The following is an 18,008-nucleotide window of genomic DNA, read 5'->3' on the forward strand; positions in this document are numbered from 1 at the left end:
TGTTTTCTGGTTGTAGTCTCGCTGAAAACGCATCTCGTACCGAAGGCTTCATGTACTTGAAAATGTAGAAAATTAATGAGCTCAACACTCGGGGCTGTTTTTAGAGAAAATCTATTTAGCAAACAACCTCACTCGTTGTCACTGCATGTGTTTGCTCTTGGAGAATACAGCCAAATGGAGCAGTAGCTAGACGAGATTGCACATGTACTCATAGAATCGTTCTCCGTGGATTTCTGGTGCATCCCCAGAAATATCGTTCACGTATAAGTTCTGCGGATTAAGTACGATGTTTATCAAACAACTCGGAAGTGCTGTTGTCGCGATATCGAATGAACAGAAGCTTGTACTTGGCAAAACTCAATTAGCTTCGGCTCACGTATTATCGGCTACACACAGGCCTAGACAATATGAATGTAATAACTCGAACAACATCACATATTTATAAAAGTACTAAAAAGGGCGACACACAGCGCATCAAGGTTTCTATCAGCGGCCCAACGAGGTGTTTTAAAATCACGTTATCTGTGGAATCCTAAGTGCCACCTACAGAAACGTATAGTGTCTGTGCGGTCAGACCAGCAGCAGAGCATTACGCTGAACATAACATTACGATGCAAGCGAGCTGGTGATAATATAGACATACTGACATTCCATCAGATTGAGGGGAGACAAAGACAAACAAGAAGCAACAGGGCAAGTCATATAACCAGCAAAGAACAATTTATTTCACAGAGGCATGCACACACACACACACACACGTAGTACTACTACGTACGTTACGTAGTTACGTAGTACGTGATTCCTCCCGTCAGGGTGTGCTAACACACCACTGAAAGCCCAGTGCAAAGCCAGTGAAGTGTATAAGGGAAAAAAAAATTGCCCGAGCTCTGTGGCTATACGTATAACATGTGTTAAGTCAAACGTCGCCATACCAGTACCGGACAGCTGTTTCGGCCTTATTGGGCAATCGTGAGCAGTACGCAGGCAGGCAGCGTTTGAACGAACGGCGTCAGAAGGTCACGTAGTGCGTAATTCCTCGCGTCAAGGCGTCCTAACATACCACTGAAAGCCCAGTGCAAAGCCGAAACAGCTGTCCGAAAAAATAAGTCCGAAACAGCTGTTCAGTACTGGTATGGCGACCTACAAACATATGTTGTACGCGCAGCCAAAGAGGTCCGGCTAATGTTTCCCTTATACACTTCACTGGCTTTGCACTGGGCTTTCAGTGGCGTGTTAGCACACCCTGACGGGAGGAATCACGTACAACGTGACCCTCTGACGCCATTCGTTTAAACGTTGCCTGCCTGCGCACTGCCGGCGATAGCCCAATCAGGTCGAAACAGCTGTCCAGTACTGGTATGGCGACGTTTGACTTCCAAACATGTGTTACACGTGCAGCCAAAGAGCTTCTGCTAATTTCCCCCCTATGTATATATTAATGTTTTTCCCTCTACACATATATGTTTGTAAGTGCTCAAACGTCGCCACCCAGTACTGGACAGCTGTTCCGGCCTTATTGGGCCATCGTCAGCAGTATGCTGTTCATTGCGTTCATTCCTTCATCCCCAATGTGAGAGGGTGAAGGAGCACAGTGTTGCCCCATGCATGCGTCGAAGATGAGCTTTAACTTGCGGAAACAAAACAAAAACAAATATATCGGGCGACTCTATCGGAACTGACCTTATCTTGGGTGGCATTTTTCTGTTTTCTTTTAATCTTTTTCCAGGACGCAAGAGGCGATAGTGTGCTCTTTCTCCCTCTCACATTGGGGGTGAAGGAGAGACGTGTCTTCTAAGAAGCGGAATGAACAATGAAAAAAAATGATGTTCCTTCACGAGTTTTTTTGCGGACGATCTACCGAACGGATTTTTGTTCTGAAAACGGCAACGATATCAGCAGATCGAAAGGAACAGATTGGGACAACTTCGTAGCTGTTATAACTAAAAAGGTAATTATTGAAAGTTAATTAAGACAGTGCCTTAGGAGTTTGCTGATGCCCTCCTAAGGAGTGCCCTTCAGCATATGCTATATTGCAATCTCAGAAAAAGTGATGTATATATTTTTAAAAAATATGTTCGCATTTAGCTGGGACACCCTGTATATTAACGACCTTCCGATTGCGACAGTGAATGTGAATCGGAATGTGAGTGAATTGGACGGTTCGTTCGGCTGCGTTATATACCGGAGAATAACGTCAGTCTCAGACCATGACCATGTCCAAAGCCACCTCTATAAAGTACATGCGTGGTGCTCGAGCTGGCTTTTGCCTGTTAACTCTAACAAAATTATGTAGTTCACATGTCAAATACCAATCATTGTACCTTATCATCTTGGTTCCTGCGACCTTGCGCGCGTCTCCTCATTTAAATTCATCGGTGTTATCTTAACAACTAACCTGTCTTGGTCTAACCATATCGCTTACATCGTATCTAACGCTAATCACTCATTAGGATTCATACAACGCAGTCTAAAGCTAGCACCACCATCAGTTAAGAAACTAGCCTACCTGCTAAGACCTAAACTGGAATATGCTGCCTCTATCTGGCATCCTTACCACGCAATTCTCATAAATTCCATCGAGAGCACCCAGAATCGCGCCGTGCGCTTTATTCTCAACGACTCCAGCGTCACTCCCTTTCCCTGCCTCCGCTATGCCTACATCGTTATTTATCCTGACTTTACCTTTTCGATAAGATATTTTTTAAGATAAGATATGAGGAAATTTCATAACACATCTTTGAACTCTTCAGTGTTCAACTCTCCATGTTACGGAACGCCTCGATCATCAATTCAAAGTCCAAGTTCATTCCTCGAGGAGCAATTCCTATTACGAATCCTTCAACCCTCGCATATCTCGACTGTCTCGACTCTGGAATGACCTCCCCGGTGAGTGTGTTACTCTAACTTATCCAATCCATTTTAAGCACTCTGTAGATGTCCTACTAGGTATTTCCTTGCGCTAACTTGTATGTAAGGTTTTTGTATTTTGGTGGTATTATCCTCACTCTCTGAGCTATTGCATCATTGTGCTGTTGTGTATTCCGTTTATATACCTTATAGTATCTTGTACGTTTTGTTTTTCTGCAGCTTGTCAAATATCTGTTTTACCAGGCACTCTGTCCTTCTTCATTTTTTTCTGTATCCCTACCGAGTGCCCACCCTCGTTATGTAATGCCTTCGGACTTTTAACGTATCAACAATAAATAAACGTCGTCCCTGACTAACTTTTTCCGTTCAGCATTGCGAATTGCCTCTTCCCTATCTTTTGCGTATTGCACTAATTCTAACTGGTGGTTGTCTGTTAAAACAGATTCACAATGGATACTTTTCTCCTGCTGGGATGATTGGCCTACGGCGTCCTCACAATGGGATTTGAGTACATCGATTAACGCGGCAGAAGCATTGTTGAGGATTTCATTCCACTTATCCTGATGTGCCGACTTGAGGGGAAATGTGGGTTTAACGTTAATGACGATACCCTTGGGAATTTTATCATGATCTTTATACTGTTATAAAGTGTTGCGATGGGTACTATAGCACACTGATTTATCGGTTAGCTTACGAAGTTTAAAGAAAGCTGGCGTACCATGTGAAGGTTCACTATTAGAAAGGGAAGAGACGCTCACAGGTCAGCGTCGATGGTCTCGTATTCTGGTGTCATCGCTCGAGGGCCAGCTGCTTCTTGAAGGGTAGGTCACACTGGATCCAGGACAGCGGTCACGTTGGGTCGGCGTGATGGCAGCAGAAGCCTGCGGGAGCAGGTCCTGCAGATGTCGGCTGATCATCCGGACTCCCTCGAAGTTCGGATGGAGACCGTCAGCTGCAAGGACCTGGCTTGGACGTCGTCGGTGGAATCCATGGTCCAGGTAGCAGAGGTCAGTGAAGTTCAGGCACAGCTGAACCAGTCGGCGGTGAAGTCGAAGGCCCGCGGATTACACTGGAACTCTGTTCGCCTGTCAATGAAATGACGGCGCCTGTTATGAGATCGAGGGAGCACAAAAGTACTGTAGCGGCACCGCTACCGTCATCAGCTCATCATCACCTGCCCAGATCATCTCGTGCCGCGACCGTTCCGCTGGCCAAACAATAAAGCAGTCCAGACGTAGCCTCTGGCCAGAACGGACCTAGCTTGTTGTCTCGTCATATTGGTGACCCGAACACTTTTAGAACACTGCCGTCTCGCGCCGGTTCCCTCAAGCCATGTCCCACGGCGATCCACAGGCCCCGGCTCAGCCCCAACCACCATCTCTGGCAGGCGTCGCCGTCAAGCTTCCACCTTACTTCGACCGTAACCCGGCAGTCTGGTTTCTTCAAGCAGAGGCCCAGTTCAACCTTGCCGGCGTGAGCTCACAGCAAACCAGGTACTATCATGTCATATCAGCCCTTACACCTGCTGCTGCAGAAGAGGTGTATGACATTCTTGCGGCCCCTTCACCCACAACCCCTTACGATCAGCTGAAGAAAGCGCTGCTCCAGCGAACCACGGCTTCTGACCGATCTCGCATCCAGCAACTTCTATCTGCTGAGGAGCTGGGGGATCGTCGTCCAACACAGCTTTTAAGGCGCATGCGTCAGCTGTTGGGTTCCCAGCCGACAGCGACCGACGACACCTTCTTCCGTGAACTATTTTTGCAGCGCTTGCCGCAGAATGTGCAGATGGTTCTAGCCACTGCCTCTGACATGTCCCTGGACAAACTTGCCGCCCTGGCTGACGCTGTGTTTGAGGTCGCCAACCCCGCGGTTTCTGCAGTCATCCCCGCCACCTCTGCACAGCCGTCGCCATTACCACCGACGCGGCCGCCGCATTCCTCTGACGTTGCGGAACTTTGCCGCGAGGTCAAGAACTTAACCGCACTTATTGCCGCCTCCCATGTCTCGCCACACGTCCGCGATTCCTCTCGCCGCCGTACAAGTCGCAGTCCTCGTCGTTTCCGGCACCGTTCACCGACTCCACGCGATTCCAGCCCAGCTCATACAGTCTGCTGGCACCACCGGAAATTCGGGGCCGATGCACGGCATTGCTTCCTCCCATGTTTGTGGCAGCCGGGAAACCCTGCCGTGGACCATTGATGGCGACCGATGGCCCACATCCTTCGTCCAGTCGCCTTTTCTACATCCGGGACATCACTTCGGCACGACGTTTCCTGGTCGACACAGGTGCCGAGGTGAGCGTTATTCCCGCTACCAAAGGAGACCGACGGAGCCCTGTCATGTGCCATCTCACAGCGGTTAATGGCTCACAAATCCCTGTTTTTGCACAACGTTCTCTAACGCTAAGCCTTGGCTTGCGCCGCACATTTCGCTGGGTGTTCCTGGTGGCCAGTGTCTCCCAACCAATCCTGGGCGCCGATTTTCTGAACCACCATCACCTCTTAGTGGACATGCGTAACCGCCACCTCATCGATTCCAGTACCAACCTTGCTGTGTCCGGAATATCGTCTTCGCTTTCTTCTCCGGGAATATCATTCTTCCATGACGAGACTAATCCCTTCCATGCAATCTTGAAGGAGTTCCCGGAGCTAACTCGCCCACCCGATTGGACCAGCCCGGTAAAGCACTCGGTCGTCCACCATATCGGCACCAAGGGGCCGCCGGTTTTCGTTCGCCCACGTCGTCTCGCACCGGAAAAACTGAAGATAGCTCGTGACGAATTCAGCCACATGCTGGACATGGGTATCATACGGCCTTCGTCTAGCAGTTGGGCTTCCGCTCTTCATATGGTGCCCAAGAAGACAGGCGACTGGCGCCCCTGCGGCGATTATCGTGCCCTGAATCGAGTCACAATCCCAGACCGTTACCCTATCCCGCACGTGCACGATTTTACGGCTTTCCTGCACGGAACCACCATCTACTCGAAGCTTGACTTGGTACGAGCCTACCATCAGATTCCGGTTGCCGAAGAGGACATTCCGAAGACAGCCATTACTACACCTTTTGGCTTGTTCGAGTTTCTTCGTATGCCCTTTGGCCTCCGCAACGCCGCCCAGTCGTTTCAACGCTTCATTGACGCCGTCACACGTGGCCTCTCATTTACATTCGCGTATATCGACGATATTCTTGTTGCGAGTTCCTCCTACGAAGAACACCTCGACCATCTCCGGCAGCTTTTCGCCCGCCTTTCCGACCACGGCATTATTATCAACGCCCTCAAGAGCGAATTCGGGGTCAGCTCTCTGGAGTTTCTGGGGCATAAGATCTCTCCAGAAGGCATAACTCCCCTCCCGAGCAAAGTCCACGCCATCTCCGACTACCCGCGTCCAACATCTGTCAACGCACTCCGACGGTTTTTAGGACTCACGAATTTCTACCGCCGATTCGTCCCTCATTGTGCAGAGATTCTCCGCCCTCTTGAAGCACTCCTTACCGCTCCTGCCAAGTCCTCCCGTCCTCTTGTCTGGCCCCCTGACGCCGAGGCGGCCTTCGGTCGCATCAAGCAAGCTCTTGCGTCTGCCACGCTCCTATTCCATCCGCGACCCGATGCGGCTACATCTCTCATGGTGGATGCCTCCGATACAGCGGTCGGTGCAGTTCTGCAACAAGAGACGACGAATACCTCAAGCCCTTCCCAGCCCATCGGCTTCTTCTCTCACAAATTACGTCCTCCCGAAACCCGATACAGCACCTTTGGCAGAGAGCTGTTGGCGATTTACCTAAGTGTGAGGCACTTCCGCCACTTTCTGGAGGGCCGGCAATTCGTCATCTACACAGACCACAAGCCACTAGTCTACGCCTTCCAATCTGCCGGTCAACGTTACTCGACTAGGGAACAACGCCATCTTGCCTTCGTCTCTGAGTTTTCAACCGACGTCCGTCATGTCCCTGGCAAGCAGAACCCAGTAGCGGACGCTCTGAGCCGTGCCGCGATCACTGCTCTCTCGACATCAACTACGCCGCTCTCACTCGAAACCATAGCAGACCTGCAGTCCGGCGATGACGAGCTCCTGTCCCTGCGCGACTCTAACCCCCACCAGCTTGACGTTACAAGACATTACGTTCCCCGGCATCCCGTGCGCCGTTTGCTGCGACGTCTCGTTCGGCCAGCCCCGTCCCTTCCTGCCAGTTGCCGCTAGGCGTCACGTTTTTGACCAGCTCCACGGCATGGCGCATCCTGGCATACGAGCGTCCCAGAAGTTGCTGTCGTCCCGATACGTATGGCCACGAATGCGTTCCGACATTAAGCGCTGGGTACGGTCATGCATCTCCTGCCAGAAGTCCAAAATTCTGCGTCACACCCGCACTCCATCGTCGCGATTCCCGCTGCCGGACTCTCGCTTCAGCCACGTTCACCTAGATTTGGTCGGACCTCTCCCTCCCGTACAAGGCTTCCGGTATCTCTTGACGGTCGTTGACCGCTTTACCCGTTGGCCGGAGGCCACTCCCATACCCGACATTACCGCTTCAACCGTGGCCTCTGCCTTCCTCAATTCATGGGTGGCCCGCTTCGGGGTTCCGGCAACCATCACAACTGACCAGGGACGCCAGTTTGAGTCCCGCTTATTCGCCCACCTCACTCGCCTCTTTGGCTCGCATCGGACCCGAACTACCGCCTACCACCCGCAGGCCAATGGTATGGTTGAGCGGCTCCATCGTGACCTCAAGGCGGCGCTCAAGGCTGTTTCTCCCACGCCTTGGGTAGAAGCACTTCCCATCGTCCTCCTTTCTCTGCGGGCTACTGTCAGGCAAGACATCGAATGCGCACCGGCAGAGCTGGTGTATGGGACGACACTCCGCCTTCCTGGTGACCTCTTCTCATCGTCCTCTACTGCCGCGACACCCGATTTCGCATCCTACGTAGATCGCCTGCGTGCCACCATGCAAGACCTGCGTCCGACGCCACCCCGACCTCCGTCTGCTCGGCATGCCTATCGACACCCGGACCTGGAAACCAGCTCCCATGTTTTTGTCCGCCACGACGGCTCTCGTTCGTGCCTGCAGCACCCTTACGACGGCCCATACCGAGTCATCCGCCGCTCGTCCAAACATTTCACCGTGGACGTCGCCGGCCGCCACCAGGTGGTCTCCGCGGACCGCGTCAAGCCCGCCTTCATCGAAGATGTTTCTACTGTTTCCGCCGCCCAACCTCTTCACCACTCCCGCCTGGGCCCACGCGTCCACTGGGCCTCTCCTCTCCGCACCCTTCACTTCTACAACCGTTCAACCGGGGCCTGTGGTGTTTAACTACAACCGCTACGCTAGAGGGGGGACCCTGTAGCGGCACCGCTACCGTCATCAGCTCATCATCACCTGCCCAGATCATCTCGTGCCGCGACCGTTCCGCTGGCCAAACAATAAAGCAGTCCAGACGTAGCCTCTGGCCAGAACGGACCTAGCTTGTTGTCTCGTCAGTACAAACCGTCATTTCAATTCCGCCACGGACCGGATCTTGTTGAGGATGCTTCTTGGGGGTCCAAAAGTGGCATATCGTTTGTTCCACAGTGTACAACCACGACATGCACGCTTGGTGGCAGCAAGTCCACTTCCTCCAGGAAATCCATGATCTTTCCTCCGCTTCGGGTTAGAAACATCGTCGGCATCAATCGAGACCTGGGATTAAAATGATGATGTAAGTATTTAGTCTGAGAGTCTCCAAGAAGGGGGAGACAAAAGAAGGATACTTCCTGATAATCTGTCCTTGTCCTGCGGCGGCCATTGCAGAAACGTAGGTCGAGGAAAAAAGATAATCAAACGACCACAAAGTTTTACGGAAGGGGAAGAAAAATGACGCGGAAACAGATTAAAAAGCTAGATCACCACGAGCTTGCCACAACAGATCCCACTCCAGCAACTTCATCTCCAAAGTCCCATAATGTCATTAATTTATCGTCAGACGAACTTGCCGATTCGGAAATCTCACTACTCAGCAGTGGCCTCTCTTTCTGCCCCAGCAACAGTCAGCTAGATACCAACTTCATCTGCATTTAGATAATTTCGCACGTCGTCTACGTCTGAATGAGGAATACTATCATGACAAACTTAAGTCAAATTCCAACTCCTTCAAATCGCTATCCAACTTTACGCCAAAGGCTAACCGTGAAAAGGTTCTGGACATGTGCATACGTACCCCGATCGAAAAATCCATCAGAGCCAAACCTAATGGAACCATTAGGCCAATAGGCCTATCGTAATTTTGGACATCTCCAATAAGACTAACGGTTTAACGGTTTGGTGGGACCATTAGGACCTAAGGGTCTAATGGGAACTTCACCAGAGTAAAAAAAAAAATTGTTCCTTTCTTTTTTCCGATCACTGTCATGACAGAATTTAATTTCTCTTGCTTTAATTCTTTCCTTTGTTTCCAAGACGTCAAAATATACGATGGGTGCAGCATATCAAAGAGTGAACAGAAAAAGTAAAAAGTAAAATAAAACAAACGCTCTCCAAAAGTGAAGGACCCAAACCTCATTTAGGATAGCAGTGTCCATTTCCTTTGATACATTGGCATCAGCACACATACTCTACTTATACCTATACGACGTATGGCTCCTCCGCTGCCTTTGTCATATGGGAAGAGTCCATATCATGTGGGTTTGACCTGTCACATCTTACTTGAAGTTCGTGGACCTCTGCGGACCTGTATGCCTTCTTGGTGTTCTTAAAGTTTGCTTTGGACTACCGTACTCGTTCCTGGTAGGGTTGTCAATCCCGAGCCATGTTTGCAGTCCCGGGATTTCGGGATTCTTTGTTGTCAATCCCGGGACGGGATTTCGGGATTGTGACGAGTTCAAATCGTGCTCCCAAGTATAATCCGGCGCGTGTCAGAACCATCTGACCCGCATCCGACCCGTACCCGCGGGTTCAAATCCGCACCCGACACGCAGCCCGCGTCAAGTTACCAATTGAGACCAGCATACGGCCCCGACCCCGCATGCTTTTTTTTCCCCAAAAGGTCACACGCATTCGACGCGTTACCCGCAACGCGATGAACGTTGACGAGTAAACTGAGCGTTCTCCTTGGTCTATGCCTGATGATTAGATATGTCTGTCTGCATGGTTTCTTGTACGACATCAGCCCAGTGGGTAAAAAGGGGCAAATGCGTGTTGTGACTTGAGGCATGATGATACGAAACGCGACATAGGCAAAGAAGGACACACAGGCGCCGTTGACGGTGTGAGCGTTTGTTCCGTTCTTGTCATAGCCCTTTTACGTCATGTTTCAAGCGACTGCCTTACATGCGCATAGGAAATTGAGCAGCTCGGCGCGCTTTCTAATAGTGTTTAGGTAAAATGTGTCGACGGCACCCGACCCGCTGCCCACTCCGCCGTTAGCAATGACGCCCACACGACACCGAAAACCTAGACCGGCCACCCGCAGCAGCGTGCGTGTCACCCACGGGTGCCTACAGGTCCCGCGGTCCGTGCAGGACTCTACTTCTAAGTCCATTTACCTCAAGTGACTATATCGGCGAGTTGTGCGCAGTGTTACGACTCGCCATTTTCGCCTTCCTCCCACAACTCGGGAAGCCATCTTCCTCACAGCCCGAGAGCCCATTCATGGGGGACTAAAGGGGAGACAACGAGGTCAGCTTTCCTGGAACCACTGCCGACTCCGACCTAATTCCCAGGGACGTCGCCTATTTAAGCGAACGCTGTGACCCGCTAATAGGAGAGAACTCCTGTATACTTCTGTAAATACACTTTCTGTTTCGTTGTGCTCCTTGCCTCTGCCTACGTTCCAGCCCCAGGATGTTGGGATCGGCCTCGCTACCATCCGGCGGTTCGCAACAACTGGTGGCAGCGGTAGGATGGGATCCACGATTTCGGGATGCAACTGGTGAGCGGTTTGACTTTTGTTCTCATTTGGCCAGGAGTAGATGTGTGGGCAATCATATCTATCCGGCCCCTCTGACAGTGCTAGTTGGGTTTTACTGAGTACATCAGAGAAGTGTAGGACAGTATCGTCAGGCGAGAGTTTGCATCATGGATTTGACACGCTTCCTGAGGAATGATTTAATTCAGGTGTGCAGGGAATTCGGGATCAGAATAGGCAGTACGGCAAGGAAGGCGCAGATTATAGAGGCTATTGTTGAGGCAGAACTTGAGGAAGATGATATAACTGAAACCCTCAAGGCAATAGAACAGAAGCAACAGGAAGAGAAAGAGCGTGACAAACAAGCTCTTGAGTTAGGGAGACTGAAACTCGAGCAGATAAGGGAGTCTCGGAACCTAGAATTGGAAAAGCTGAAGCTAGAATTAGAGCTCCAAAGGGAAGCTACGAGTCAGTCGCAGAGCCGGCAAAGTATGCCGAGAGCGGAAAACCTAGATATGTCAAGGTTCTTGCAACCATTCAAAATTGGTCAGGATATCGGACTTTTCCTCGTCAATTTCGAACTGACCTGCGAAAGAGAAGGTTGTGCTAAAACAACGTGGCCTGCTAGGTTAATGACGGTGATTCCGTGTGAGGCCGCGGACAGCGTAGCTCGTCTTTCAGCAGAGGACGCCAAGAACTACGACAAAGTGAAGCAGAGCTTGCTAAAGCGGTTCCGTCTCTCCGCCGAAGCATTTAGCCTAAGCATTTAGCCTAAGATTCCGCAATGGGACTGGGAGGAATATGAACAGTTTTGCCGAACGGGCATTTGACATAAAGGCAAACCTGCGCGAATGGTTGAAAAGTTCAGATGCGTTCGGTAACGCCGAAAAAACTGTTGAGGTGTTCGCAATGGAACAGTTCTTTCAAGAGATTCCCGGAAACATCAGGAACTTTATCCGAGGTAAGTCCGGCGTGACTACTATAGAGGCCGCCGCGGACCACGCAGACGAATATGTCTCATTGAGAGGGTTAGACGCTAAGGAGGCCAAGGTTCCGGAGAGAAGTAGGCCAAACACCGGCAGAAAACGGGAACAAAGGGAGCGCACCCACGAAGACAGTTCTGAGACCGACCAAACAGGCTTAGCAAAGGGGATCAGAAGCAAGAGGAGGGGCGCGATGAAAGAGCAAAAGTGAAAGCTTTTGAGAAAAAGCAACCCATTGTTTGTTATAAGTGTCACAAAGAAGGGCACATAGCTGCAGGATGTCGCAAAGCGTACGTAGCAATGGCACTTCAGGTAGATGGGGACGACAAAGAGATTTTTAGGCCGTATGTAAGCAATCAAGGTGTCAACGGCAAGAAGTGCAAGGTTCTGCGCGACACCGGTGCGTCCATTGATGTTGTACACTCCTCGTACGTTTCGTCGCAACAGTACACTGGGAAACGTATTTGGGTGCTGCAAGCCATAGGCGGTGAAGAAAGTAGCCTGCCCTTGGCAGATGTGCGTTTGAGTGGAACGTTTGGGGAATTTAAGACGACCACGGCTGTATCGCCTGCGCTTCCTCAAGAATTTTCATATGTGTTATCGAATAGAACGGTCTACCTGATGCGTAAGAACGGCTTCAAGGTTGACCTAGAGTCAGCTTGTGAAGAGGACGACGTAACGAGAAAAATAACTGGTACTAAAAGTTGGCGTTGGAAGGGAGGCAGAAAACGCAGGAGGTAGAAAGGTGGCATGTATTTCTTTGCTGAACTGGCCGTAGGTTTGTAGATAATTTTGTGTCGAATAAACGGTCATGGGAAACGCTCACCTTAACGCAGACTGCTTAGTAGAGCGTGATTTGCGATTTTCTGCGCTGCCCTGCCTATTGGGCCAAATTGAGAGGGGATCAGAAAACGAAGTCATGTCATGATAAAACCGAGGGAAGACTGGCAAGGAAGTGATATAGATTTTGTCTTACGACTTTGTCCTGATTGTTTCAAAATTTTGGAGATACAAAAATTTAATGATGGTGGGTTTTTGTATGAAGCAAATTATCCTGGCTGGATGATGACGAAGGATAACCGCTACGAGGTTGTAAACTGTGAATTATGGCGTCTTGTTTTGTTGTTGTTTTACCATGTTATTGTGTATCCGTCGATGAAATTTTGCCATCCAACCCTGAAAGTCGTCACGGGCAACTATCTATGGAGCAACGACTGAAAACTGTGGGAGCTGAATGCAACCAGTCAGGCGACGTGGGAAAAAGGCAAACAACGTATCGTCACCATTGGAGGAAGCTGACCTGTGCCTTGAATCTGAATCGGTCACTGGAGGCCCCGACACCAATCTACAAAAGGTCATCGGAAAACCAGACTGCCAATCCTGTACATGTCATCTCCTCTGGACTGCGCTGTTGGACTGAAGCCCGTCGGAGATCAACCCGGGGCGGCGACGAGCTGTTGCGACTCGCCATTTTCGCCTTCCTCCCACAACTCGGGAAGCCATCTTCCTAACAGCCCGAGAACCTGGAACCACTGCCGACTCCGACCTAATTCCCAGGGACGTCGCCCATTTAAGCGAACGCTGTGACCCGCTAATAGAAGAGAACTCCTGCATACTTCTGTAAATACACTTTCTGTTTCGTTGTGCTCCTTGCCTCTGCCTACGTTCCTGCCCCAGGATGTTGGGATCGGCCTCGCTGCCATCTGGCGGTTCGCAACAGCAGTTAAGGAGCGCGTTATCAATTAAACCGTTTCCTAACAAACAAACAAAAAAGCACTTGAAGATTCGCAGTGTAACCACATTGGTAAAATAGTGACGGCGAAATGGTTACATTTTATTTTTATTTTTTTGCTATGATAATGTCACTCGTTTTTTATTCATCTGCATTTCGCTGTTGCAGTTGAAAAAAGGCGAGTCCCGCTGCACTTGAAGTAACACGAAATATTAACTTTATAATTTTCTCAAACGGTGTAACATTCCACTTGCATAAAGAACAAGAACAACAACAACAAAAGCGAATGAAAAACAAAACAAAAAGAAACACTAATCGGTTTACAACACCGTCGCTGCGTGCTTACACATTGTACAATGGTTAAAACACGACCTGCGAGAGGGGGGGGGATATGTTTAATAGAGTGAAAAAAAAAAAAGAGAAAGAAAGAAAAAGAAAGAGAGCACAGAGTGCCCCCAGTTCGGAGCGAAGTTTTGTGCAAATACTGGCTGCCGACCTGAAGGTCCGTTGAGCTGCTGGGCTAGAGGAAACGACGGTGAGCAAATATCTGAACACAGCGTAGGCAGCGTTCCTCTGCCACCTACAGTCATAAAAAGTACAATTTCCTTGCGAAGATGTGAGTCTGTGCCGGATGGCCTACAGGTGTTTGATTTTCCTGTCAAATTTGCTCACACGAAATAACGGGATTTTCCGAAAGGAATCCCGGGACCTCGGGACGTCAAAAATTGGCCGGGATTCCAGGATTTCGGGATATCCCGATTGACAACCCTACTCCTGAGTGACATACAGTGATCAAAAATCAGCCCTGCGGTCTGTCGGAAGCACGGGTATCCGTGGCTCTTTGACCCCGGTGGTAGTGAGTACCCCCACGGTGCTCGAGACTCTAGGGGAAAAGAGACACCGGTTCACCCTATACAGTGCGTTCCCGGCCACATTGCCATTCAGAGCAACGGGGTGGCAAATTCGACGGCTGCTGCGGCCAGGGGCGGATCCAGCCCCCCCCCCCCCCCCCGAGACATACCTCTACTCCCCATTCCGGTGGATTTTCCTGCCGCACGCTCCGTTTTCCCGCCAATCCCGCGTGCGCCTTTCGTCCCAAGATTGCGCGAAGGGCATGACATATACTCGCCGACGAACACTTCATTGCCTAAAAACCGTGTCTTCCCATTTCGCCTATTCCCATTTTGCCTAATGCTTCTTAGCAGATTATCTCGCCATCCCTTAGCAGGTTCACCGACCTCGAACTGCAGGGGGTCCCATTTGGCCTAATGTATGCTGCAGACAGTCCCACTTCGCCTACTAATCCGTGTTACGTAAGAAAGAAGGCGGTCCTCTGGCATGCTGCCAAAAGTCAATTTCGGATCTTCATATAACTTTACATGCAACCTTGTTGGTTTCACTGAAGCATGAGGTCTGTATTTATAATTCATATTACACTAGGGTTTCTTCCCTCATCTGTTGGTTCACAAATATAGACTGTGCAAGAGTGAAAACATAGTTTTTATTTACATTTTTTAAATTTAAAGGGCAGCTTTGTTTTCTGCACTTCAAAATTCTTCCAAATTTGCAACTCTACTCAATATGCATTAGATGTCCCACGGCATCGAGGTACGACATCATGTCCCGTTCGCCATTCTGAATTATTGACCGCTCAATGACATTCTTAAGTAGCATCACAACTTTTTATTAATTCCAACGGTACGCCGGCTTTTTCAACTGACCCTAAGTTATTTGGGAGAAATTCACAGCACACCCTGGAGGAGACTAGAATTTGTACGACACCGACCAGAAAAGGAATTCCTGTCGGAAAATATTTCCGTGTATAACTTCCACGGTTAGATAATGCGCAGGCCCTCTTCAGAGCACCTTTTTACCGAATAACGCGCGCGTTATACACCGGAAAATACGGTAGTTAGGTTGAACGTGGGTTAAGGCGTCTCGCTCGGTGGTGTCGTGCTAACTGGGAGGTGGTGTATGAGGTTTTCCCTGGGTTTTCCGAAGACTTCCGAGACGAATACCGGCACAGTTCCCCCTGAAGTCTGCCCAAGACGCATATTAACCCCCTATCCCCCCACTCCTTCCTGCTGTCCTCTCTCCATCTGTTCTCATCTGTACGTCGCTCATAGCCACCTCTCATCTCCACATAGCCACATCTCGCTCATAGCCACCTCGCCGTCGCTCATAGCTTCGCGGCGCTAACACGAAAGAAAAAAAGAGAGTTATATTAAACACGACTATAGTGACACCAGTTTCCATATTTAACATCGCTCAGGTGACACTGAACATGGCTCGAAGCCTTGTTTCATTCGTCATGCTGTCCATCAGGAGTCACTATGTAAAATGTTTGTAAAATGTTTTTGTTATATTTGTACATTATATTTACACCTTATATTTGCAAATGTAAAGGGTCTTTGTTTCGGACGACGTAAGGTAGTTGTCTGACGAGCACATTCATTTCTTGCACACGTCATCATCGGGTCGGAGCGTGTAAGTAACGCCCACTTGCCGACAGTCCCGTTTTGCCTAATGAGATTGCACGGCAGTCCCATTTCGCCTAACGGCTGTTACCCCTTCCGCCTCTTTAATCCGATAATCCGGGTTAGGCAAAATGGGAATAGGCGAAATGGGATGTAACCCCTAAAAACAGGTCCCCCAAGGTCGCCATTTTCCCATGTATTTGTTCCTATCCCGATGCGTGCAATGCCGGAGGCCGCCCTTTGATGCCCCATTGTTACCAGACGTTGGCTTGCGTTGGATTGTAGCGCGCTAAAGATCCAGTTGAAGCACAATCCAAGCCAGGCCAATTCACCGAAGGAGAAATGGACGACTGCGCCTGCGGCGCCTGGTACGACAGGTACGCTATGTGATGCACGCAGCCGTGCACTAGATCCTTCCGATCGCTCAACACGTTTAAAAACGGGACCAGAAAGTGAAACACGACACAGAAAGTTGTTATACGCGTTTTATTTGGACATATAAAGACTAGTTTCATTCGCAGAAACAACAAAAACATTTTGCCGCTAAACTTAGCGCGCTGAAGTGATCCGGAACGGCAACAGTGGGGTATCTAGTGGCGGCCTTCTTCGTTGCACGTTTTTCCGAGGTGAGTTTGGGGCTTTGGGGGACCTGCCTAAAAAGGAGCGAAGACGCAGGTGGTGCGAGGAGGAATCACATTCGCCTCCTCTCAGCGCGCGGAACGCGCCGGACACTGCACAGTGGATAAAGACAGCGATTTGACGTTTGGGGGGCTCAGTGGCTGCCTGGAGTCTACAACGCTAAGGCGTCCTCACTCAGCTTCACAAAGAGACAGCACGTTACGAAAATGGTAGGACATATTTTTCTGCTGTTTAGACATACGTATAGACGCAGACAAATAGATACTGGTGTAGCACCAGTTACCAAGCACCTTCATTTATGCGTTGTTTTGAACGGACTAAGAGCATGTTTTTGTAAGGGACTAAGGTGGCGTTCCTCTACAGCTTGCCAAGCTTCGCAACATGTAGATCATAGTCTGGTGTTCATCAAGTTCTGGTGTGAAATGAAAGCGCAGCAGCTCGCCGTCTTTCATGGCGACCCCCCCCCCCGTCTTCTCTCTCTCTTTTTTTAGTGGGTGCCCCCCCCCCCCCCGAGAATCTTCCCTGGATCCGCCCCTGGCTGCGGCCCACCGTAACCGCAGAGCCGTGCCCATCATTCTCTCCAAATGAGATAGACGTTCTCACTTGTCTGCGTTGGCCGGTATCATGACATCACTCGATGGGCACTCCTCTATGCAGCGGACTCTTCACGATCATTCAAGGTGCCAGATGGCTTCCCTCGCAGCTTTACGTAGCTTGGGCGTCGTTTACGACTCAACGTCGGCTTCGCCCCTGTGTTTCAGGCTAGGCTGGGTAACAGTAACACGATGCTGTGCTCAACTTGCCACACCCCAGCCGCGATTTCCCATATCATCGAGGGCTGCTAACGGTACCAATTAGTACACAAGTAAACGACGGGTGCTTCGACGTCAACTTGAACTCATGGACCACAGACCATTCAGCTTGTCCAAAGTCCTTGTCCCATGGGGCACCTCTGCGCATCAGCGCCGGGCTCTTGGTTACCTCTTTACTTCCTTTCAAGCTACCGGCCCCATCGAAGAGCTCTAAACTACTCTCTCTAAACGAGCTCTCCGACCTCTCTTCACGTTCACCATTATAATTCATCCTCTCATACCAAGCTCTTTGAAGTATGGTAGGGCCTTGCGACCACCGCAGGGAAGCATCCCATGTCATCATCACGTTTTCTTCATTCGTTTATTGTTATTGTTGTTGTTGTATAGAATTTGGAACGGACAGGTCGACTTCCCGGCCCTCTGTCATCAGTGCGATTACATGTTCTACACCAAACTTACAGAACAAAAAGCGATAAAAACCGGGCTGTTTGGTGGTACATCTAAAAGCGATAAAACCCCGGTGCAGGGGACACAAAGAGACAACACAGACGAAGCACTGTACTGACAAACAACTTTAATGGCAGGGACACATCTTAAATATACCAACTGCACACCCGA

General features: G+C 49.9%; 1 protein-coding gene across 1 annotated transcript; it reads left to right on the forward strand.

Moving 5' to 3' along the window:
- Positions 1-4,089: 4,089 nt before the first annotated feature.
- On the forward strand, positions 4,090-5,391 carry LOC135384251 (uncharacterized). The gene has a single exon (XM_064613462.1). It carries the CDS (start codon positions 4,201-4,203, stop codon positions 5,068-5,070), a length of 870 nt encoding a protein of 289 aa, XP_064469532.1. The 5' UTR covers positions 4,090-4,200; the 3' UTR covers positions 5,071-5,391.
- Positions 5,392-18,008: the final 12,617 nt, after the last annotated feature.

The sequence above is a fragment of the Ornithodoros turicata genome, chromosome 2 (genome assembly GCF_037126465.1).
Source record: "Ornithodoros turicata isolate Travis chromosome 2, ASM3712646v1, whole genome shotgun sequence".
NCBI classification, from domain to species: domain Eukaryota; kingdom Metazoa; phylum Arthropoda; class Arachnida; order Ixodida; family Argasidae; genus Ornithodoros; species Ornithodoros turicata.